The following is a 24,140-nucleotide window of genomic DNA, read 5'->3' as shown; positions in this document are numbered from 1 at the left end:
GCTGTGGTGCAGGCTAGGTGTTTTCAGTCCTGATTTTGAGCTCGCTGAAATTGCTTGGGGGGTCTGAAGCCCCTGCTTCCTAAATGTACATGTAAAGGAGGTTCTATAGCGTCCTAGTTTTAACTACTACGTTCCTCCCTGATGCTTGAGGGCTCACTCTTTTTCTAAACATACACTGGTGCAGCTGGGCCCGCAGTAGCATGTCGAGCAACTCACCTCCGCGCTGGCACTGACTCACAAAGAGAAAGACGAGGTGTGAGCGTGCCGTGGAAAAAATTCCATGACACTGCTGACACAATTGGTTAGTTCTGCCACCCATGATGCACAGAGGGCAACACCATCTGGTGGTGTCACTAGGAACTGTGACCAATTTCTTCTTACTCATTGGTGGAAGCGCAAGCGGCATTACATGCACATCTGTTAATGGAAGCACATTCTGGTCTGCGCTGTGGATGGCTATGGCAGTGCTGACGACACAAAACTGAGTAACGAGCTAAGAAAAAGCCAGCACTTTTAAGTATTCCAGATGAATAACCTTTCACGTGTAATCATTGTCTTTAGTTTGCCTTTAATGGAGGTTTCACTGTGCGCTGTAACAGTTGTCATGGCGGGGCGGGGGTGTCAGTGCAGCTGCTCAACGGCCTTTTCGTGAGCAACCAATACCTGCGGCCATCCTCTCGGCTGCTTGTCAAGGCACCCCGCTTCGTGGACCTCGTCTACAAGCTCCTGGCCACAGACAGGTGTGACAGCATTCCACTTTGATTATTATTGCATGTAGGGATTCAACAGGGGAAGGACCCCAACACACTGTGGTCCTGTTGCACTGATGAGCAACCTGGCCAAAATTGAAAGGCACACATGGCTCACATGTGGCATTCCAGGTTTATGGCGTCATAAGAGTGAAATTCAGTGGCTTACTTCCATGTGTAACAAACACACACTTTAGATGGGACAGGACACAGGACAAGTGCTAAGTCACAACTATTTTGAAGCAGACAGCACACAGAAATAGGGCTTAGCGGCTATAGTGTTGTTGCTTTGCTAAGCACAAGGTTGCGGGATCAAATGCCAGTCGCCGCGGCCACATTTCGATGGCAATAAAATGCAAAAACGCCTTTGTCCTGTGCATTGGGGGCGCATTAAAGATCCCCTGGTGGTCAAAGTTAATCCAGAGTCCCTCACTATGGTATGCTTCATAATCAAATTGTGCTTTTGGCACGTAAAAACCCCAGAATTCAATTCACACATAAATAGAACTACGCCACACTCCATCACATTTGCTCAGCCGTTAAAGACTGTGGGCATCCGAGCACCAATTACACATTCACCGGCTCCCAGCGCACAAGGAAATTCTGGGCAATGAGGAAGCTCACAAGGTAATGCATACTTTGCTGTATTCCACCAATTTGCGCTGTACACAAAGCTCTGTCGTTGATCCATCTTGGTGCATACCAAGGGTTAAGCATCTTTCCAAACTGCCTCTGGACATTGTGGAGGCATGGCAGCATGCTCACCGCGTTCGCTGACAGCTACTTGACCACCAGGCAAACCCTGAACCAGGCAAATACAGGAGCCCCCACACAAAGCTACAGAGGCTCGATGCTGTGCTGATTCGGTGGGTGCTGACTGGCACTCTGCTGTCTCAGGTGAGGGCTGCTTTCCTCAAAAAGTTTTGGGAGTCAGCAAGACTGCAGCCACCTAGGTGTGGTCCTCCACATCAGGCTTGTGTCAGGCCTGTCCCTGGTGTTCATTCGTGCTGGGGACAGTGCACCAGTTGGTGTGCAGTGGCCCTTACTTTGCCGATACCTGGGACGTACCAGCCCAGACACTGGGGAACCTCCTCCATAAACCTACCCTGGACGAGTAGGTTTCTCTGCCATCAAACTTCGAGTATGGGAATGCTCTGCTGCACTTGCAGGCTTTCTTGGCCTACTTCCGGGACACTGAGGGACCAGGCCCCTTCTTCACTGAGGGTTTAAGAACATGTATAACAACATCCACAGCAGTATTCCCTGCCAGGGGCACATACCCACTCAATGCAGAGCAAATACATAACTAAAAAAGAAGAGCAGCAAACAATGTACCACGCATAAGTGGCAAAGACAAAGTGACAAATGACACTTCAATATGTTAGCCATTTTATGGGTTAAAGAAATAATATGCCATATAAAAAGTTTTGTCCATGAGGATCCACCATTTTGCAGTTAATGTCCAGAATTCCAAATGATGCGAATTCAGTGCCCCCGTCTCTATCCACTGCACATGCGTGAAGCCATCTGTGCTGCCATCACTTGGCATGGTGTCAAGCAAATGGCGTCAGAATACTATGCATTCCCTTTAACAGTGTAATCATGTATACAGCCAGTTCCTGTGTCTCTTTGCCAGGTGAACCTTAGGGCCATTCCACTGCCTGCTGGTTTACTTACTGGGCAGCAAAAAAATATCACTGTTGTGTGGTCACTGCAGAAAAGCCTTGCACCAGTACATGGTTCTACTGGCACTGCTTCATTTGGCTCCATTCCTGGACGTGCCAGATGCGTCCAGTGCCTTCCTGGGATCCCTGACGGGCGAGACCGTGACTTGGGGGACACCGCTGCGGTGGCGTGTCTGTCTGCGCCTGGCAGAGCGCACCCTGCCCAACCTGATGCAGGTGGCCTACGAACAGGTTTTCAAAGGAAGCCCCATCTTTGATGAAGTCATGGTTCGTAAAGGAAGACTCTCTTTCAACATTGATTAGTATGAAGCACTGAGCATCATTCAGAGGCGCACAGAAATTGTAGTTGTGAGCAACGTATCACGCAGCAACTTGTTTAGCAGCTCCACTTGTGCCTCAGCATCACGGTCTTTTATGCTGTCATCGAATTCAGAGGTGATGTAAATTTTATCTCACTGTTCATTTATTGTCCTGTGGACATCATTATAGTCCTCAGAGATGTTACCAGCCTTGACTTTCAGCGCAATAGTATTGACATGTACAGTCACCTGCACTTCTGCTTAAAGCACTGACTCAGTGCACTGCGATGCAAAGGACACCTGAGCAACAGCGTATTCAACCTGACCTCGAACTGATCTTGAACTGACCTTGAACTTGGCAACCACTGTGTTATTGTGGTTTCTTTACTCTGTAGCCACGCGCTTGAGCACTCTAGACAGAAGTGTGGGTGATTGTAGTACATATAGGATGAGGCCCCATTCATACTGGTTTTGCACTTGGAGCGTAATCCCTTCGTAATCCTGTGGCATTATTAGCTTGGACGTGATTCACTACACAGTACTCCACAAGAGGCTATTTATGTTAGGCACAAAATTAGTGCATTCTTTATTGTTTGGAAGAGCTTCTTGCTGGCTTAGTTTGTGTATTGTGTTGACAGTCAGATTATTGCTGTAAAACAGGACAAGTGATGTAGAAATAAAACAGGATATGCAATATTTGTTGCTACGTGTTTTATGAGCACTGTCAGCTTCAAAAATGTGGCATGAATTGGCTTTCAGCTGAGTCATCAGTGTGCCAGTCCTAAAGGGGAGCAGCTGCGCAGGTTATATTCTTTGCTCAAGAAGTAGTGCAAGGCCTTTCTTTCATACAACAGCCTGTACATGTTTCTTTATGCCGAGAGCTTGATGTTTCTCTCTCTAAAAGGAAATGTTCAGCACTGCATGACACAGAAATTATGATAGTGTGCTTGCTACGACCAAAAATTCTGTTAGTGAATTCTTGATACTCTTGTAGGGCACAGTTTGTCATGCCAAAGAACTTTATTGCTTTTAGTGTTGACTACTTAAAGCAAACTGCGATGAAATTTCGGATGGCTTAAAGGGACTCATTTTAGAAAGTATACAGAGCATCCTCTGTGCAAAATGTTGGGCTTAATATACCAGCGGATGTGTCGTCAAAACCTTGCAAAATATACACGTTTTTATACCAAACCCGATTTTTAAAAAATGCTGTGAATAATGCTTGTCAGAAATGATACAAAACCTGGAAGGTTAAGAACTGGTGCAGCATCTGGGCATGACCTTTGAGATCAGGTGACACCTGCATTGCACTGCAAATCTTGGAGGCCATGTGCTTGGGTTTATTTGTGTCATACGCACTAACCAGAAGTGCTACTTAAAGGCTGTTAATTAAAAAATTAGACAAGTAGTACCAGCCCTGCAGAATTGCCAAGGTTGCTTCAGTAGTCTGTGCCACGAATTTATATCAGTTAGGTACATTGACGGTGCAGCTTTGCCCTTATTAATGGTACTTTACCTAATGGATTACAGTGGTTAATAATGAGTGTCTTGGCCTCTCTTGCTTATTTGCCATATTTTGGATTGGGCCTGTTTGTGGCCTTCATCCTAACAGGCATTTTTCTCTATTTATTTAAAAATATCTGCAGGGGGACATCATGGTGGATGAAGTGCGTAATGGCCTTGTCGAGTTCATCGACAGTCTGAGCATTTTGGATGCCTGGTCCAAGATCATCGCCAAGATTAAAGTTAGGGATACCAAGGTCTACACCTTCTATCCCATCGTTCTGGCTGACCCCAAAAACTTGAATGCGTATGTCAAGAAGGTGAGAGCTTCTGAGAGCTTTAATTTGTGTGAAGAAGATATGGGACCACTGATTTTATTGTGTGCAAAGCATACTAAAGGCCTTATCAACCTAAGATAGGCCTCACTTTACATGATTATAGCTACTGACTGCACTCACGGTAATGCCTAACTGATTTGCTCTTTGATTTTACTCTATGCTAAAACAGGTTGAACATGTATTGAAATGTTTGAATTGTAACATGTTGAGGTTTGTTGGCAGGGACTTGAATGGTGAAATTATGAATTCATTGTTGTCAGTCTAACTGATGCTCTCCTAATGAGGAATAAGCAGCATGACAACAATGTTCTGCACCTGTTACAGAAAGTGCACTTTAGGCTGATGCGGTGAAACACGTTGGAACAGATCAGGCAACAACAAACAGTTGTGCTGAAGTGTTTTTATCATTTGTGTGGACACTCCGATTTGACTGGTCTGTTGCAATCAAGTCCGTGCTGTGCATCTCGCGGTAAACTTAGCCAATTATATTTTTTCTTGTACGCCACAAATGTGACATGTATTTACATGCAGTTCCTCTTCTTACAAGTGAAAGCACTCTATCATGCATTTGTATTTGGCTGGCTCTGCAGTTCATCTGGTTCACGGTGGTGCTTTTCTACAAATTAGGGTTCACTTGTCATTCACGTTATTTACGCTGCATTTAATAAACTGGTTCCTGCCATGCATCACATGCTCGCTGTGCTCATCGTATGTGTGGGTGTTACTACATTTAAAAGAAAATTGTGTTGCTTGTGCAGCTGGGAGGAGTGGGGGGTGGGGGGAGCTAAGATAATCTGGTGCATATTTGCACTCTGCCACTGCTGTGGTTTGCCCATGCACAGTTACGCATTTGTACGCTTGTTTGAGCAAAACAGAACTTGTTCTCCCATGTTTTCTCAATAGACATGCCCGGTACTGCGAGAAATGTTTAGTAGTATTAGGAAGAAATGAGGAAAAAAGAAAGTTGTTTCTGAAGATATACTGCGCATGTACAGGGACTTGCATTTTTTCTCTTGAAATTGTTGAAAAATGATTTTGTGCTTACCACTGTTCTGCTCTTGCTGAAATTTTGCAGAAAGGCCACATTTTATTGACTGGTTAGTTCACTTCAACGCTAGGCACAGTTACTTGCCTAGTTTTCTAAGAAAAAAAAAAAATTCGAAGTTGCCTTCGTCTGTGGGGAAGCTATAGCTGCTGCTGAGGCTGTGCTAGCATAGACTTGTGTTGCTGCCTGTTGGCTGCTGGGAGGGTTGCCTCGTTTTCCCTGTTCCTCTGGATTACGATGCAACCCTAATAAGAACCAGGAAAGTGACTGTACCTGTCAAGTGTTACATTTAATGATCCATACCATAAAATGTGATCTTTCTGTAAAACATCGGTAAGAAAAGATCAGCAGCAAGTGCAAAATAATTTTTCTACGATTTTAAGCGATAGACACTCATCCCTGTACATTTCACTTGAATAAGTTACCTATTAATTGACCTATTGACCTACTAATTGACCTATTAATGACCTATTAATTAATAGTTTACGGGTTAGCTTACACCAGTTTGAATTCCACTTTAATGATAAAAGAGGTGGCTTTATACAGAAAGAAGTCGCAGGGTTTAAGAATCAGTTCGAAAATCCCCCAGTTAATGGTTATGTAACATACAAGAACACAAACTTGTTTGTTGAAATATGGAGAGCAAGAAGATTGTTCAAGTTATACGATATAGCAGTGGTAAGTGGTGATTTTTCATCTTGGTGAATGCTATAATTTAGTGCAGTTTTTTATGTGAGTTTATATGGTTTATACTACATCCCAACATTGCCACCGAGTTTCCTTTGCTGCGTTATGACTTGTGAATAGATTTATCAGATCAATATAATAGTAATTTCTCCAGCTTACATAGACATTCGTAAAACAATAAATACTACTTGTGTCCTCATAAAGGTAACAGACCTCGATTAAAGCTGTTTGAATTCTGTGCACATATCTGAATGTTCGACATTGGGTGTCCACCTAGCCACATATAATAGCATGCCACAATGAATCAGCTCTTTCCAAGATGAAACCCTGCTACACTGTTCGCGACACAAGTGTTTGAAGTTTCGAAGGGCCTTGCGTTGGAAGTGTCGCTGTCCATTGAAAAGCCATGCGTTTCACCAGCATGAAGTATAGTTGTTTTTTTTTTTTGTTATCTTGCAGTGAATGTTGAATGACAATAAGCAAGAAATGCTGTGCTCTTATCATAGGGTGAGGAAGTTGTGTAAAGTAGCATCGACTTCTTAACTCCCTTGAGGTTCAAGCTTTGTTTCGGGAATTGCGAGCTGCATGATTTGCAATCTCTATGAAGGATGAGTGAGACCTGTTCCCGGTTGTTTGCCTGGATGCACCCTGCATCGGGTAGCCTCAAATGCTTCCCTTCTCTTTGCTGTGTTACCATTTGTTGCAGCTGGAACGAAGTGTCACCTGGGAAGGAGACATAATGGAGTACTACATACGACTTCGAGGCTTTCTGGCACAGATGAAGGAGCAGGATGAGACCCTCAATTTTTTTCTGCCTAGGTGAGTGAGCGCAGGCTGGGGCCAGAGTTGAACCTCGATGCAATGAACACAGATATACCTTATTATCAGATATAATGTAGCAATTGTAAAGAGTGTTTCATCAATGTCTGCGTGTAACAACTGTATGCTTATAACGAATATCGGATTTAACAAAGGTATAGTAACCTCGTACGTGACTTCGTTATAACGAGGTTCTAGTGTGAAGCATATATGCCTGATCTACTTTCTTGCCGCTTACTTGTTCAGCTATTGTGTAGCATATACTGCAAGGCCTGCATATTGCACTGTAACAAATTATTTGTTCCATGGTAACTTCAACTGGTTTCAAAATCTCTTACTCATTTTTTTCAAATTTTGCAACAGATTGAATTCTATGTATTTATTTTTGCTCGCAACAACAGAATTATCTTTGCCAAAGGGACTTGTTTCTGAGGAAGTTAGTATGGTTTTCTGTGAAAGTTAGTATGGTCACGTTGGTATGATTAGTATGGTCTTTGCACTATTTTCAGTGGTGTGAAGCAAACACTCAGTTTGTGTGTGTATGTGTCCCTCATTCTCCTTGTGTGTCTGATTCGTGCCATTGAAAAATAAACATATGCAGCAGCTTTGTGAAATCTTCTAGTTTCCTGAGTTGAACTACTTGCTTAAAACTGGGTTATAATTGCCACCTAGGCCTAATGCTTGCCATTTCTTTCTTTATGTAAGCATGTGTATGCATGTCTTTGTGTGTGCACATGTATTACTAACCATTGGTTATTGAACAGTACTGAATCTTCAGTTGGAAGCAAACGTTTGGTGGCAACAGGCTCTACAGAAATTATTTTTTTCACGGTCTAGACCTGTAGCAGAAAATTAATGGTACAGTCCAGGTGGTGGTGTTTGGTCAGTCCACTGAACGTTCCAATTCCATTTTGCATGACCATGTCATAGGGAAATTGAACTTTTTCTTGATTCACTGGTCTCCAAAATATTTCTTTGCATTGATTTTCTTTGATTGAGAGCACATAAAATTTCCAGGCAACAACGTGGGCCTATATGGCTTGAAGTTAAGAACTTGGCATCGCACCTACCTTACAGTCACTCTTGATTACGTAAGAAGTCACATGAGGGATTAGACAGGAAGGAAATGTTAAACTTGTAGTTGAAAACTGCTTCTGAAACTGCCGACAGGCCAAAGTGTTATGCACTTTTTACTGCAGGTGGAAGCACTCCATCTTCGACCCAGAATGCGTTTACTACCCACGAAGAGATGTGGTGTGTAAGTGATAGAAAAGATGTCATAGTTATCTTGCTCCTTTTCCTCATATGTTGAATTGTGCTTTGTTTTTATTGCGTTGCAGATGTTCCCGTGGGTTTCTTTAACCTAAGCGTTCCTACAAGCCCGGCAGAGAGGTATGCCCTTCACACATTGTTTCTGATTGCTTGTTGGTAAATTTAGCGTCCACTTGTGATAGAACAATGCTGTTATGTTTGTTGCTGCCCAGACACATTTAACAATCTAACTCTCTAATCAGTCTGCACTTGGAAACCAGGACTCTCTTCAAAAAGTTCACGCAATGTTGATGCTTTATTCATTGTGTGCGCTGATGTGACATGTAAAGGTGAGCACTCTCAGCTGGCATGTGTCAGTGGAGAATTGAGGATTGTTTGATTGGTTGGTTGATGTAATTTAACATCACAAAACAACATCGGTGCAGTGAGAAACTTCATATAGTGGAGAGCGCTGGACTTTTTGCCATACGAGGCTCTTTAGTGTTCACTTCAATACTTCGGCATTATTGCCTTTCAAACTTTCTTGAGGCTCCCCGATGTGTTGAACATGTTGCCACTTTCATAAAGAATGCAAGTAACTGCCCTAGGACAGAATTAAGACTGAATTGGCAAAAATAATTTTGCAGGATGTTCCACGTGCCGCGTGCCGGGCCACGGCTCATTGGCTGCTTCTTCAGGGTCATTTTGGAGAACAGTGAGTTGGCTCGGTGCTGTCATAAACTTAGCCGTGTAGCATTTTGCTCCTAGAAAAAGTTTTCGTTTCACCTAGTGCCCCTCAACAACACTAGTCAGTGAAAAGTTAATGCGTGATAGACTTCTCTCACAGGCAGATGTGTCCCACCATACCTTTACATATTGGGGTTTATAGAAATTGACTTTTTGTGCTTTTAGTACGATTAGCTTTACAAGTAATCTTTATTCCCGTTAAAATATCCATGGAAACCCATGCAGTTAAAAGCTTGATTTGAAGAAGCAGAACTTTTTTTTTGTAATGTATATAACGAACCTCCTCTAGTCCCGAATGAAGGCTTAGTGATTGTTTTAAATCAATTAGGGTGAAACCTGGTAGCTTGTGTTGTCTCACTTGTCTCACCCAGCAGTACAAAACTCCCACGAGTATTTGATCATCTAGTAACGCATCAAACCAGCTGCACTGCTGAATTGACAGCCAAGCACATTCTCTAGCGCTTTCACCTCATGGTGAATTGTTGCACATGTACAGTCTAGTGGTTTTACGCATCCTGGGGCCATATTTTCAAACGAACCATTTAATTTCCCATTAATTGTCTCCTTTTGTCATTGGCTCAGACATAGTCCCGTGATCATTATTGCTGCAATTGGGCACTTGGCATGACGGTTGATAAATATGTAAAAGTGCAGGGGATTGTGTTAAAATACACCTTTGCATATAACGGATGATGCATATAACAAAATAGCTGCGGCTCCCCCTTCAGCTTTGTCTTAGCGATGTTTTACTGTGTATGTATACAGGTATTATGGCATGATTTACTGTTTGGTGACATAAAACAGAGGTGCTCTCACTGGCTATACCCTGTGGGTCAAAATGCCACGCTATATAAGCCAGTTCCTTAAATAACTCTGGTGTGTTATGGGCCAGAACCATGGCTTGATTATGGGAGGATTCCGCATTAATTTTTATTGTCTGGGTTTCTTTAATGTGCACCCAATGCATGGCACATGCGCGTTATTCCGTTCCTCGTCCACCGAAATGCGGACGCTGCGACTGGGATGGAGCCTGCGACCTCAAGCTCAGCAACACGATGCCGTAGCCACTGGGTTACTGCGCGGGGTATATGAGCCAATTTGCTAGGGTTTGGATTGCCTGTAGCATGAGCTATGTATTGGCAGTGGTGGGCCAACCTTTCCTTTTTATTCACCCTATGGTGAGCGTGAAGCTGAGCATGACTATAGATGGCCTGATGACAATGCAGTAATGACTATGGTTGCAGCTTCCGTCATTAGCGTAACAAAAAGGTTTTGTGAACAGACACATGAACAAACAAAGCAAACCTAGTTCCCAGCTTGTAGATGCTGTTGCGGAAAATGTTGAGGACTGGACGGTCTTTAATTATGCACATTGCATTTGTTTCGCAATTCTAGCATCACTGTGTTTGTGGCTGACCATAGCTGACATTGTACACTTGTATACAGCAGCAGTACACCATAATATAATAAATGATCACAAATGACCATGACGTAGAACTTCATGGGGGCGTCAATAATCATAATTATGGAATGATAATGTCTTTAATGCCATCACATTACAGTTGCTTGAGTGAAGCATATTGACCTGTGAGTTGTTGCTTTTTTTTATGTCATAACTGCTACTGTCTTTCGGTACTGCTCTTAATTTTTGTGAATGCATGTGATATCCTGCCGAGGTAGAGTGGGAAATATGCCCGAAGTTGACAGAATATTTAATGGCTTGTATGTAGCATCATGCGGCAAAATATAAGGTATTGTTCATTTCACAGGAAGCATGAAAGTTCGAGAGCTACCATCCTCTCTTAGATGTGTAATGCCTACATGGTTTTATTAAACATGGTGTTCAAGGTACCAAATGATAGTGTGGTTCGCCGCATGGTATGTCTGTGCTTGGTGCAATCCCACCTGTGGCTTGTTTCTCTATTGCATGAAACTAGTGAAACCTGTGGTCAACAATTGGGCATTGGTGTGTGGTGGTGCATATAGATTGCTTTAGAGTTTTCATTACCTGTTTGCTGCAGCTGGCCTGTACAAACCGGAGGGCCTCTGGTGGACAGAAGCAACGCGGGCTGCTTTCCAGGAAAGCATGGCCTGTCTTGAGGAGAAGCGCGACCAGATGGTGAGGGCGATGGCCAAGTCACCATTGTCCAGGGTCATGCGCAGCAGCTATTACTTCACTGATAAATGAATTCTGTGTGTGAAACATGCGTACATGTGTGTATGCCCCCCCCCCCCCACACACACTAAATAACTATGATTGGATAATTAACTTTCTTTTCATTTTGTAATGGTTCATATTGCAATGGCAGTATTAAAGCATGGAACTACAGGAGGCTAGAGCATTTCACGATTTTAGAAACATAATTAATTGTTGAGATATTCATCAGCAGAAATTCACCTTTTTCCTTTCTGACAATGAAATGGTTGCACTCCTGGTGCTGTATTAGTTTGATTGCCATCAGGTTTGAGCAGTGGACACCCTTCTTGAAACAACTGTTTATTATGTTGTTCCAGCGGGGGCCTGGCCATTCAAGACAAAATTTACAAGATTTCAGTGTGTTTTATACAAGTTCAACACAGGAGAAAGAAAGTATTTCTATAAAACAGGAAGAATTAAAGCTAACACTCATTACAGAAGCTTAGAGGAGGTACAGTGTGTGAGCAGGAGCACATGTGCTGCCCTCTTTTGTTGCCCCTTCTCTTTCATTTTCCCCCACTCCCTTTTGCCTTTTATTTTTTCATGTCTCCCTACCTCTTGCACTTTCTCCAGCTTCAGTGAGCTTCTGCTATGGACACATCCCAGTCTATCTCCACTGTGAAAAATCTGCCTTGCTGGCAATGACTTTGCTGACAGGGCTGCCCAGTCTGCCCACAAGGACACCCAGATGCGTCCAATGCCTTTGGGGAGGTCAGATGCTGCCAGGGAACTTTGACTGCTTGCATGCAAAAAACCACAAGATTTCTGGAGTTCAAGTGCCTTCAGTTGCCGTTTGCATAAGCTGGACCCCTCGCCAAGGCTACAACTGTCGTCTAGTCTTTCCCATGGCAAAACAACCTTGCTGTGCCGCTTGTGCCTGGGAGTGTTGTTCACAAACTATTGCTCCTATGATGGGAATGGCCGGGAGCCCGATGCAGGACTCTGTTAGGTGTGTGGAAACCATTGAGCACCTATTGTGTGCCTGCCCTCGCTACGACGTACAGTGCCTCTCTCTGCAGGCAACTTTAAACTGACTGGACTCGAGACCGTTCTCTGAGTCAAAGATACTCGGACTGTGACCACACCCGTCACTGGCACAAAAGGCTATTCGTACACTAGTACATTACTTGAAAGGCACCGGCTTAAGAGACCGCTTATAGTGTCCCTGTGCACCCTCCCATGTGCAGTCAGTGCTCCCTCTCTCCCTCTTCTTTTTCTATTTCCCTTTCCCTTATTACCAGTGTAGGGTAGCAAACCGGGCACTCGTCTGGTTGAGCTCCCTGCCTTTCCTGTCCTTGCTCTCTCTCTCTCTCTCTGCCTTGCTGGGCTACGAAGGTCAGTCGTTAGACTATATCCTTCCCTCCAAGTGGAACCCTAGCCCCCCCAGAAAGCCATGCCCAACAGCTTGCAGCTGTACCTGAATTGAGGAGTGAAGCCATCAATCTAATTTATAGGCATCATTTGCCGGCAGCACTACCGGGACAAAAACTAAGCAGAGTAGAAACAAGACATGCACTGTTCCTAATTCAGTACCTGTCCAAGTAGCACTACTGCCAAACAATGAATGTCACCCAGTTTTCCATTCTGATGCCAATCTAGGCACCTTGCCAGAAGCAGCACAAGGGTTGCCTTTTATTTATCAATTTCATTAAAGGAATGTTTTTCTCTCACTCTACCGATTCTAATTGTTACCTTTTTTCCCCTATTGAAATCATATAAAAACAGGCTGAAATCTTGTCGATTTTAATTTGAAAAGGCCAGGTGACGGCTGAAATATCAACATAACAAAGGTGGTTGTTACATGTTGACTCATGACACCTCTGATGTAGGATGTGCCTTCCTGCGAAATAACCCACCCATCATAATAATGGATTGTGTTTCAACAAGACTGTGATGCACTGGAAAAATTAATTTGGACACATGTTGCCGTGCAAGAACTCTGAACAGTTGTACCATTCCTCCGTGATCTCCTTTTGCTTCCGTCCTCACCAGCACATGCCCCTTTGGATAGAGTACGCAGGTCTACATAGGGGGAGGGGGGCACATCGAGAGGCTGGCTTTGCTGCACAGCTCAGGTGTCTAATGGTTGAGCTTGCTGTGTACAAAGAAGTGAAAGGAACAAGAAACCTCACATTTTTATTTGTGCAGCTATGGTATGCTTTTTGTTGCATTGCATTTCCTTACTGCCTTCCCAACAGACAGCCACCACGCAACACCTGAAAATGAAGCACTTTTTTTTTTAAATTTTGCAATGCTTGCTGGCACTCTTTGCTTTTTGCGCAGCACACGACCTGCGAGGAGACGACATATTTAGTGCTGATAGGGAAAGTGTTCTGATGTAAGTAAAAGATAGTTTAGGTTTCTAGAGTGGTGCACTCTGGTAGGAAATGGCTCCCACAGTATCTGTCGTAGCCTGTTCCTGTGAGCCGTAGCATAAATATCTGTAGTGTTGATGCCAGTGTAAAACTTCGCGCAATTAATCTGTCACTTATTGTTTTTTTTTTTCTGCGAACGGCTGCAGGTTTTACAACATAGAGGGATCGATCTGCACGATGTGAGCAGGCGCCTCAACTTGCAAGGCCTGAGTGACATTGAGGACAATGTAGCTGTGCGTGTCTCGGTAAAGGTGTATGACGACCGGCTGTTTACAAACCGGTACCTCAACCGGGACTACAGGCTTCCTGGAGTAGAGCACTTGTCTTCTCGCCAGCTTTTCTTCATCTACCTTGCCCGGGTGAGTGAGTGATGATGAGCTGATTTTTCCATCAGTGGTGGTTGAAGAAGCAAAGTGTTGCCATGGAGCTCCATTCCTGCTTACACGGAAAGATTCTTTTCCATTTTGTATCGATAGCTTTATTTAGCTTCTTTGTCCACTTAGAACAGACTTTGGTCAATCTTGCACAATAAAAGCTGGAAGGTCGTTGTGCCTGATGATCCCTAAGAACAAAGGATGCTTCGCCAGCAGACATGCGGCTATCACAGGTGCTAATATTGCCTTATCGTTCATTCAAGGCAGCTCAACCAGTGTCACCTGAGTCTTACGGACAGGCAGTCATGTTCCAGATGAGGCTTCTCGAATGCCCAGAAATGACAGCTCACTTCAAGGCAACAGCGTCGCCCCTCCTGACCGTCATGAAGAAGCCACTTATCAATGACAGTGTCATCGTTGAGAACTCCCGTGGAAAACGTCGACGGCCAATTCACAGTTTGCCATGTAGTTCCCTCATATTGTGCAACGTTGGAGACACATGGAGTGTTGGGGAACAGGAGGTGGTGAACGATTCAGCATTTAAGACAACAACGTGGCCCCCCCCCCCCCTCCGTGACTGTCGCGAAGAGGCCACTTATTGATGACAGGGTCATTGTTGAAAACTCCCAGGGAAAATGTTGATGGCCAGTTCACAGTTTGCCATGTGGTTGCCTCATATTGTGCAATGTTGGAGACACATGTGACGTTGGGGAACGAGAGCAGGTGACCACTTTGGTGTTCGTGATTGGCTAGTGAATTCCGCTGACGAGGGAAAAAGGGAAATAAACAGCATAAAAAGTGGATCCGGACGGCTGTTAAGGAGAGAGATGCTCGGACATGCAAAGGCTCTAGCATGTAGGGTGCTCCAATAGTTGGAGCCATGTTTGTAAAACTGAACCATGTACCTTTTTTGAATATAATCCCTATTCTCATTCTTTGAACATCGCTGGGAACCCTTCTTTCTACCGGAACCTGGCACGTCACCATCCATGGAACCTTCGTGGGCGCATGGACTCCCCCCACCCAACTTCACAACATAGGAGAATAAAGAGTGGAGAGGGAAGCGCAGGTGGAAAGCAGGAGGAGAGCAAGACACCTGATTGGTTGGTGCGCACACTGGTGACGACACTTGCTAGGGGAGGGGAAGGTGAGGAGGGCGCAGGCCAGCTACAAGTGCCCGACCCGCAACAGACACCTCTGCATCGGGCGCAACTGCTTGATGGATATTCATTGCAACGAAGTTGTAGCTAGGGTACTAGGCATAGTGGGGGCTGCTACAGAGTTTCAACTGGGGTGCTATGATTACGAGATATACACAGTTGTGGTACCACTTGGCACGATTGGCAGCGAGGTTGCCACTTTGTGTGTCTGCTGATGTGCCCACAAGGTTTCGTGATTCATGAATGACATGAGGATATACAGCAGGTTGCACAAGAAAGCTGTCATTTACTTTGACAATCATGGTTTCTGTCCCAACTTTTGTCACCCCTACTTCTCGACAGCAAAATTGCTAATCTGACAGGGTTATGACGCATTGGCTTCTTGGAAGCATTGAACCCTGAACTGAATAGTCTGCACCTGTTTTACGGTGAGCTCTATTGTTGGAAATCACTTTAGTCTGCGTCTTATTTGTCCTTGTCTTTGTTTTTTCTAGAGTCACTGCGAGGCTCCTTCAGTTGAAAAAAGCATTGAAGACATCCGCTGCTCATACAAGAGCAAAGGAAGATACAGGTGGGTTACGTCTGGTTCAGTAAAAAAATTGCAAGCTTAATTATGTTCATGTTGTACTAAAATCTTCTAAGCGAGGAAACTTGGGCAAGTTTGCATGACTTTATGACAAGCTGCATGGCACGATAAAACGTGGTCAAGGGTTGAAGAAAGGGCAGTCCTGTCCTTACTTCGCCTTTGTGCCTACGTTTTCTTGCACAGCTTAACATGTACTAAAAATATATTAATATGTCCATTGCATTATGAATTTCCAATGGGTCCCACGTGGCATTTCTCTTGTCATCGGCAGCACATATACAATTACCTCCATTGCCATCGCTAAAAGCTTGTAAAAAAGATTTTCTGCTTACTGCTGCTTTGCTTCTACCACATAGTATATGATGTCTGCTGGCCTAACAGAACTGACTTTTATAAAATTGACTCCTGAAAAAAAAAAAAAAAATATATATATATATATATATATATATATATATATATATATATATACAGAGATTGTACTCTGACAGCATCATGCTACACACACGAAAAGAGAGCCAGTGTAAACAAATCGTACGACGAAGCAGAAATAAATGACTTCTCTAAAAAAAAAAATTATATAGTATACTTTCCCTCGGAGAGGGGAGATGACAAATGTAAGTTCCCTTGTGGACGTCGCAGAAGTGCCAATGGCAGCACCACCATCGGTCGCACTTAAGGCTGATAGAGTTAACAATGCAGTTGAAGGCAGATTGTCCAAGATTTGCTGCTACAGGATGCAATTGGCCCACGCAAGGCAAAGATAACTGTAGATCGCTGAGAGAGGCCTTTGTCCTGCATTGTAGGTCAGTGTAGCCTCCACCTACTAACTGGAAGGCCACTTCTCAATGTAGTAGTAGCACATAGCCTTGCTGACGTACTCCTTGTTTTTGCATTCCAGGACGAACCTGGCCCTGAGCAACAACCGTGAATTCGCTGATGCATTTCAGTGTGCCTCTGGCACAGAGATGAACCCTACAACACAGTGTTCAGTCTGGAGCTGAAGGGTCATGCCCATTACTTATTTTTATGTCTCGCTAGGTATAATAAAATATGCACGAGCTCTGCTGTACAAATGCCATAGCCAGCAATTTTTATATGCTCTCTCATTTGTTTGCTTAGTTTTCATGTTGTCATTTTTTCATGGCTAACAGCTGTGAAAAAAGGCAGTTAATGTCGCTGTGATTTGTATAGGAACCAAAGATGTGCTCAAGAAACCTGTGGACCCCATTTTGCATTGTAGGCAGCTCGTATATTTGGCCCATCTACATTTTATTGTAAGCAGAGGTGTGCAAATAGTGATTTTTGAGACCAAATTGAATACGAACCGAATAGTGGCAAAAGCGAATTGAATCAAATATTGAATACTTCTTTACTAGTTTTTGAATAATGAATAGCCATTATCACAACTACTATAAAACGATGTTCACATCCCCTGTATTCTTAAGTTTTGCAAATGTCTGTCATCATATAGTATGTTATGAACTGTTGTTTATTAAAAGCACAGATAGAACACTAGAAGCAAGCAAGTAGTTTCTCCACATGCACAGGTCTGCTCAGAGATAGCGGATGATCGCTGTACAGCCTGTAATTACAGTATGGCTACCTAATTGATGTAGCCTGCTGCACTACGCAAATTCTCATGTTTTATCTCTGTACTATCACCGTGGAGGGGGCAAATTTGTCATACTTTTGCTCCAATGTTATGTTTATTCAGTTCAGGTTCTGAATTACTTGAGAAGTATTCTAAAAATGTTGGCATCAATGAATAGTGACTATTCGATTCAAAGACCGAACTGAGTAACACACTATTTGATTCATTCATCGAAAGTTTCGAATAATCTTCGAATAATCGCACACCCCTAGTTAGCTGTAAGTGGTGGCATTGTCCAGTGGCAGGTGGCCCACAAAGCAGCATGTCGTCTGTCTGGCCCCCTAGCCTGCAGCATTCTTAGCTCGCGCCTAGCCGATCATCATCTTCCTTGGCTGCATTCACAAGCGTCCGCTACCAGCACCCCTAATAAAACTCCTTTCAGTACAGCATGATAAGCAAGGAAAAAGAAAAGGAACATGTCATGAATAGCGTTAAAAGACGTGCAAAAAACGATGTTATGGCAGCAGTGGTAGCAGCACTGCTACAGCCTTATTAGGAAAGTGGACATCTGTTTGTGTGCTTGGCAAGGGATATTCGTGTTGTTAAAAAACTGGTATCCGTGTCCACAAGAACTGACAAGCTCCCGAGATTGCTGCTTTCAAACATTGGCAAAACTGTGACAAAAAGGGCAGCCTAGGGCCGAAACTGTTGTCAAAGCCTTTGCATTGTGAATGGCTTGTGCTTATGCTAGTTGAATATGGCTAAGGTTGTACAGTAAAATCAATATACAACATATGTGTTGCAGTTTATTGCTTGTGAATGGATGAAGCACAAATAAAGTTTTGCAGTCTTGAGGTCATTTTCATGCCAGTGTCTCAAGCTAGCCTATTATCTGTTATTACTTGTACAATATAGTACAAAGCATGCAAATATGAAAATTTTCAAATAGGAATAGAATACAAATACTTAGCTATGAATATCAAATAATTTAGTGAATAATGATATGCAGATGCATTAATTAGCAAGTTCGATTAGTTTAACATGTTGGGACATTGGAATTATTGTCATTGGCAAAAGGTTACTGTGGTATAGCAAGCTGTTATACTAAAAGATTTGACTCGTGTTAACCTGGGAAATTGAGCCCCACTAGCTCTCTGTTCTTGGCAACTTGTGCTTTATTGTACAACATCAAGTGCCTATAAACACTAAGGCATTTGAACCCTGTGGACACCATCATTTATTGTATTTGCCGTCAAGCGATAAGCTCGGGAGTGAGATGGTGCTACAAAAGTAACGAATGAGCCAGGCAAAAGCTCCACTCACACCCAACCAAAATGAAGTGGTGCTTGAATGTTTGCTATGATCGTCGCTTAGAAAAGAACTGCAAGAACATGATCTTTTCTTTTTCCTATGCTTTATGCCACATGCAAGCAAAGCTTCCACAGCACAGTTTGTGCATCAAGCCCCCTTCTGTTGTTTTCCTTCTGTGTGAGACATCTGAATGACTGACTCACTGTGGTTGATATTGCATTTGCCTGGACATAGTGGAACGATCAATATAATGCGAGGTATACAGCTCCTTCTATTGCATCAAAAGCTTGCTTTGATTACTCCAAGTACAAGCTTGTGTAATACATTCGTATTCGTTGTGAATAGCGCCTTTTAGCATACCGTGATGTATGTGCTCGGGCATCGAGGCAAATTGTTGAAGGCTCATCGCCTGCGAGATCAGGGAAAGGGGGGAGGGTTATTTAAGTGAAGTTTACTTTGGCCTCTTCTGCCGACTTCGCGGGCGCTGCTTTATGGTCTTGCCGCGCGCGCCGCTGGGTTTTGTGAAACACCAACAGATGGCTCTCGTCCCCGCGCATCCAGGCTAGCGCCGCTGCCCGCCAGCGTTTAACTTCGTAAAGTAACGACACTCTCCTCCTCCGCCTTCGTGCCTCCTCGTTTCTCCTCTCTTTCACCCTCCCTCCTCGACCGTGGCGCCGCCTACACTGCTCGAGCGTGGCAAAGGCGCCAACATGCGCTCCTCACCACTCCGTAGACGCTTCTCAGGCGAATATGGCGCCTGATGCAAGGCGCGAGGGCCCACGTGATGCTATTAGGCCAATAGCGACGCGGCGTCGGCCTCGGCCAGAGCGCGCGAGGAGGAGGCGGCATTCTTCAAAGCGTGGCAGTACTTTACGAAGTTTAAGGGGCTTTAGCGTTTCACAGTTTGTGCGTATTGCACGTGCTCTGCTTGCTTTCCTATGCGTCAAAAATAGATGCTGGGCTGTGGAGGTCGCGCGCTGGGCTGTGATAATGTAAACATTACAATCGTCCCTAGCCCAACTGGACGTCTCAACAGCGTGCTGGCCATGTATGCAGAAGGAGACCGTAAACACGCACAAGCAAAATGGCTCCAAAACGTGCACTCAGCGTCGGGGACACCCAGGCCCGAAAGAAGCGTCGCGCGGAACAGGAGCGTCTTCGCTACGCAGCGAAACGTGGCGCAGACCGCGAATGTATGTATACAGTGTATACATACAATTATAATAATTCATTGGATTACGTACAGCCCCGTAATTCAATTAGTTTACCACTTCTGCGCCTACACCCATCGACAACATATTGTCGGTGGTTTTTCAACTTCAAATTTTGCCGCGCTTGGAGCGCTTCTGGACCGCTAGCACCATCCAGTGCCTAAAAGAGCAACTACGTTTCCAGTTTCATGGCCTCCGAGATTTACCGCGGCGCGGGCGTTTCTAGAGAAACGCGCGCGGGGGTAAATCTCGGAGGCCATGCTGGTTTCGCTTTCGTTTTTGTTTTTTCGACTGCAGGGCCGTGGGCACCTTTAAAACGCCCTTTAGTCGCATGCATTTTTTTCTTTCCTCCATGGCCGCGCGTGACCAGCGCTCGTAGCCTCCGACATGGCGTCGACGTCGTGCGTAGCTGACCTTCGGAAACAGCAAATTTCCACGGATCGAGACAAGTCTGAGCTAGAATTTTGTGATGGTGGTAGCAGCATCGACTCGGAAGATGATTTTGGTTCATCTGACTTTAGCGCGGACGGCGAAAGTGCGCCGAATAGCCCTGGAACGTCAACGGGTATCCGCCCGCAACTTCCGTTTTCTACTCCGCGCCGTTTCGTCGCGTCCGCGCTCAGATCTAAAGGTTTCCGCTGTGTTCAAAAAGGTTACAGTTCTTATCTGCAGGGTGTCAGCGTCGTTTGACCAGGATCACATGTCGGCGGCGGCGCACGGAGTGGAGACGAGTGGAGTTTTGCGCGCGAGAAGCCTGCGGAGAAGACGCGAGAAGACGGCACTGAGATAAAGTCCCTTAAACTTTGTAAAGTAGTGCCACGCTTTGAAGAATGCCGCTTCATCGCGCGCTCTGGCCGAGGCCGACGCCGCGTCGCCATTGGCCTAATAGCATCACGTGGGCCCTCGCGCCGTGCATCGGCGCCATTTTTGCTCGAGAAGCGTCTACGGAGTGGCGAGGAGAGCATGATTACAGTGGCTAGAATAGCCACTGTAATCTACAGTGGCTAGATTAGCCACTGTAGCATGATGGCGCCATTGCTACGCTTGTGCAGTGTAGGCGGCGCCACGGTCGAGGAGGGAGCATGAAAGAGCGGAGAAACGAGGAGTGAAGGCGGAGGAGGAGAGTGTCGCTACTTTACAAAGTTTAAGGGGTTTTACACTGAGAGGCTCGGCAGTGCCGCGTAGCGGTACTGCGGCGGTTTGCGCGGTGGCACAATATCCACTGGGGCTAACATTTTCCTTTGTGTATGAAGAAGTTCTAAAGATAGAAAACGCTTATATTTGCAGGAATGTTGCAGATAGCATTTCTCTTCAAAATCTATATTCGTTCATTCAAATAACTTTATTCAGTACCCTGCAATTTGGTGGGGTGGGCCTGGACCCCGTCTAGGTTTCGGCCAAGGGTTGTTGGCCCTTGGCGGCTTCCTCGGCTCGCTGTACGGTCCAGAGTTGGTGCTGCACGTCGAGCTGAGCAACGCAGACTACCAGCGCGCGCGGAGGCTGTCGCTGTTTGAGGCTGCATCACAGCTATCCTGTATTACAGCCGTACATTCCCATAGGATATGCTCCAGGGTGGCTCTAGAGTCGCAATGTCTGCACTTGTCTGTCGTGTACAAATCTGGGTGTATTAGGTGCATAATAGCTGGTCTCGGATAGGATCTGGTCTGTAACTCCCGCCTTTCGACAGATTGATTTTTGCTTAATTTTGGGTGCGGCGGCGGGAATGTACGCCTCTGCACTCTATGGTGTTGTGTAATTTCGTGAAGTCTAGCTTCTGAAAAAGAAAAAAAATTCTGTTCTCTTGGTACAAAGCAGCATCGATGTTTTTATGAAGTTTTCTCAATTTCGATTGAAATTTTTTTATTTAAGAATTTTTTTCAGATAATTGGTAATAAATGTTTGCTTGAAGATAGTACGATTAGAAAGCACATCCTTCCTACAAATCGATACCATTACATTATAATGTCAAGCATTTCCTGTAGCAGTAAAATAATCGTTTACTAGACTACCCAAAAACTGCCTATTTTCCCGCGGACAGGGAAGTGTTAAAATTTCTGCCACGATGCCACGTGTCACGTGAGAAGTGATAATGCTCAACCCTCTTAGAGGTAATGAACGACGACGCACAACGCCTCAAGCAAGCGCGTCTCCCTGTGCGTTATGTGGACCACGCAGACAAAGAGCAGTGGTGCACGAAAGCTAACGTTTTACTTCAACTCTCCACTCTCGTATTGGACCAAACGTTGTAGAAATATTGCACATTTGCCGCCAACTTCGCCGCTAATTATCGTCAATCAAAGCAAACAGCCTACAAAGCTTCGCTTACATAGATTCCAACAGTGCGTGGGATCCGCCAGTACTATGAATCATGCCGATGGGAAGAATTTAGCGATAGGCATGATAGGAAGAAGGAAGAGCCGTATCTCTCCGTATCTCCGCCACCCGGGAGCTCTTCCCTGCACAAACGAAGACTGTTTGGACTAGAGGCACGAAAGCTGGGAACAATGGTTTTTACTGTGCCTTGCCGCCGCGTGCCCGAAGTTTTCTTGGAAGTATCCACCTAGTCAACATGTCAATTTCGTCTGCTGCTGAAGTTCTGATTGGCTGGGCTGGAATACAGATGAAGAGGAAATGGCGCCCCTCGGCCAGTCAGCACATCGGCAGCAGACGAAATGGACATGTCCGCTAGGTGGACACTTGCAGAATACGGCCCCTGTACTACAAGTACCGGTTCTCAATCTAGCGTGTATTGCGGTAGTGCACGGGTCATCGTTCTATCCCGAAATGTTGCAGCAGGTATCCGTTACGATGCACAGAGTAGCGACACAGGCGTGCGGCGGAATGCTGACACATTTTTCATAGTGAGGCCGCTAGGACGGGCATCGTGCTGAGGATCGGCTCACTGGACTTGTACTGCTTATACTGCGGGAAAGAACATTCTTATTTCAGTTGGATTCTTGTGCGCTGTTGCCTCTGCACCTTTTGTTGCGCTCCAAACGCGCCCTCGCGCTTCGCAAAACCGTGCTCCTTGGAGCTGAGAGGCTGGCTTTCCCGCATAATTTACTCGTTTAGTGGCTGAGCGCACTTTACAAACAGAATATCGCGAGCCAGCACGAACTCGTCACAAAATTCAGCTCGGAAACATATTCTTAGATTAGATAGGAACGAACGCTAAGAACCGTTTTTGCTCCCGCACAGCCATCAATTTATTATATTTATTTGAAGCAGCAGAAGCTTGATGTGGGCGAGTTGGTTTTGCATACTTGATGAAAAGAGCGCTACGAAGACGCGGACTAAAAGAACAACATGTACGACGGACAAGGCGCAATTTTCAAATATAATACAATTTCCGAATATTCGCACGTCCTTAGTGCAAATATATGTAGCACGTTCTAAAAAGTTGCATAAACGTTTAAAAGATAAAATTAACCACTAAAGACGGCGGCTACGGCTTTTGTGTTCCGGATAACTGACACTTTGCTCATAATTTATCAATTATTTTTATATTAATGCCCACTTGAAAGATATTAGTAAATAAGTCCGTATTAAATTTTCGTGCTTATTGTGTCATTATGAAGAAAAAAAAAGTTTTCACGCTGCTTTTCTGTGAAGATTTTCTCTTCTTTCTGGGTTTAATTATAAAATAAATGGAACACGTGATAGCCTCTTTAGCACCTAGTCAGCAAGTGCGATGCGCATCTGCATACAGTGCTGAGACGACCACAACAGATGGCAGATAACGTAGGCACTATATTTACTGCAGGGAGGGGATGGGGCATTGGCCCTTTCACTCTCAAAGTTGTGTGTATGTACGCATGTGTGATTGGGGGGAGGGCGGCAAAGTATGCCATGTTTGGTCTGTGTCAGTTCATTAAAGCCGTTGTAGAAAGTTACCTATTCAAGCGCGCTCAAGTGTGTCATACCATGTTTCCCAGACTTCTAAATCAAGTGCACTAGATACCAACTTTTTGCTAGGCATAACGCTAAGAGACAGAAAGAGAGCGGTTTGGATCAGAAAGCACACGGGTATAGACGGTATTCTAATTGACATCAAGAGAAAAAAATGGATCTGGGCAGGTCATGCAATGCGCCGTTTAGATAACCGTTGGACCGTTAGGGTTACAGAATGGATACGAACAGAACGGAAACGCAGTCTAGGGACGGCAGAAAACTAGGTGGAGCGATGAAATATGAAATTCGCGGGTGCTGGTT

At 44.7% G+C, this 24,140-nt stretch overlaps 1 protein-coding gene across 3 annotated transcripts in view; it reads left to right on the top strand.

Annotated features, from left to right (window-relative positions):
- The window catches only part of LOC142588196 (endothelin-converting enzyme 1-like), a 50,472-nt gene extending 33,556 nt beyond the window's left edge, over nucleotides 1-16,916 (top strand). For all 3 annotated transcript variants that reach the window (XM_075699722.1, XM_075699721.1, XM_075699723.1), the window contains 11 exons: nucleotides 631-740; nucleotides 2,467-2,701; nucleotides 4,380-4,556; nucleotides 7,013-7,125; nucleotides 8,325-8,383; nucleotides 8,466-8,517; nucleotides 9,024-9,091; nucleotides 11,145-11,242; nucleotides 13,842-14,054; nucleotides 15,724-15,800; nucleotides 16,714-16,916. In XM_075699722.1, coding sequence (XP_075555837.1) covers nucleotides 631-740; nucleotides 2,467-2,701; nucleotides 4,380-4,556; nucleotides 7,013-7,125; nucleotides 8,325-8,383; nucleotides 8,466-8,517; nucleotides 9,024-9,091; nucleotides 11,145-11,242; nucleotides 13,842-14,054; nucleotides 15,724-15,800; nucleotides 16,714-16,816 — 1,305 coding nt within the window. In that variant the 3' untranslated portion in view covers nucleotides 16,817-16,916. The remainder of the gene's footprint in view (nucleotides 1-630; nucleotides 741-2,466; nucleotides 2,702-4,379; nucleotides 4,557-7,012; nucleotides 7,126-8,324; nucleotides 8,384-8,465; nucleotides 8,518-9,023; nucleotides 9,092-11,144; nucleotides 11,243-13,841; nucleotides 14,055-15,723; nucleotides 15,801-16,713) is intronic.
- Nucleotides 16,917-24,140: the final 7,224 nt, after the last annotated feature.

The sequence above is a fragment of the Dermacentor variabilis genome, chromosome 7, assembly GCF_050947875.1.
Source record: "Dermacentor variabilis isolate Ectoservices chromosome 7, ASM5094787v1, whole genome shotgun sequence".
Taxonomy (NCBI): Eukaryota; Metazoa; Arthropoda; class Arachnida; order Ixodida; family Ixodidae; genus Dermacentor; species Dermacentor variabilis.
This window is presented reverse-complemented; position numbering and strand designations above follow the sequence as displayed.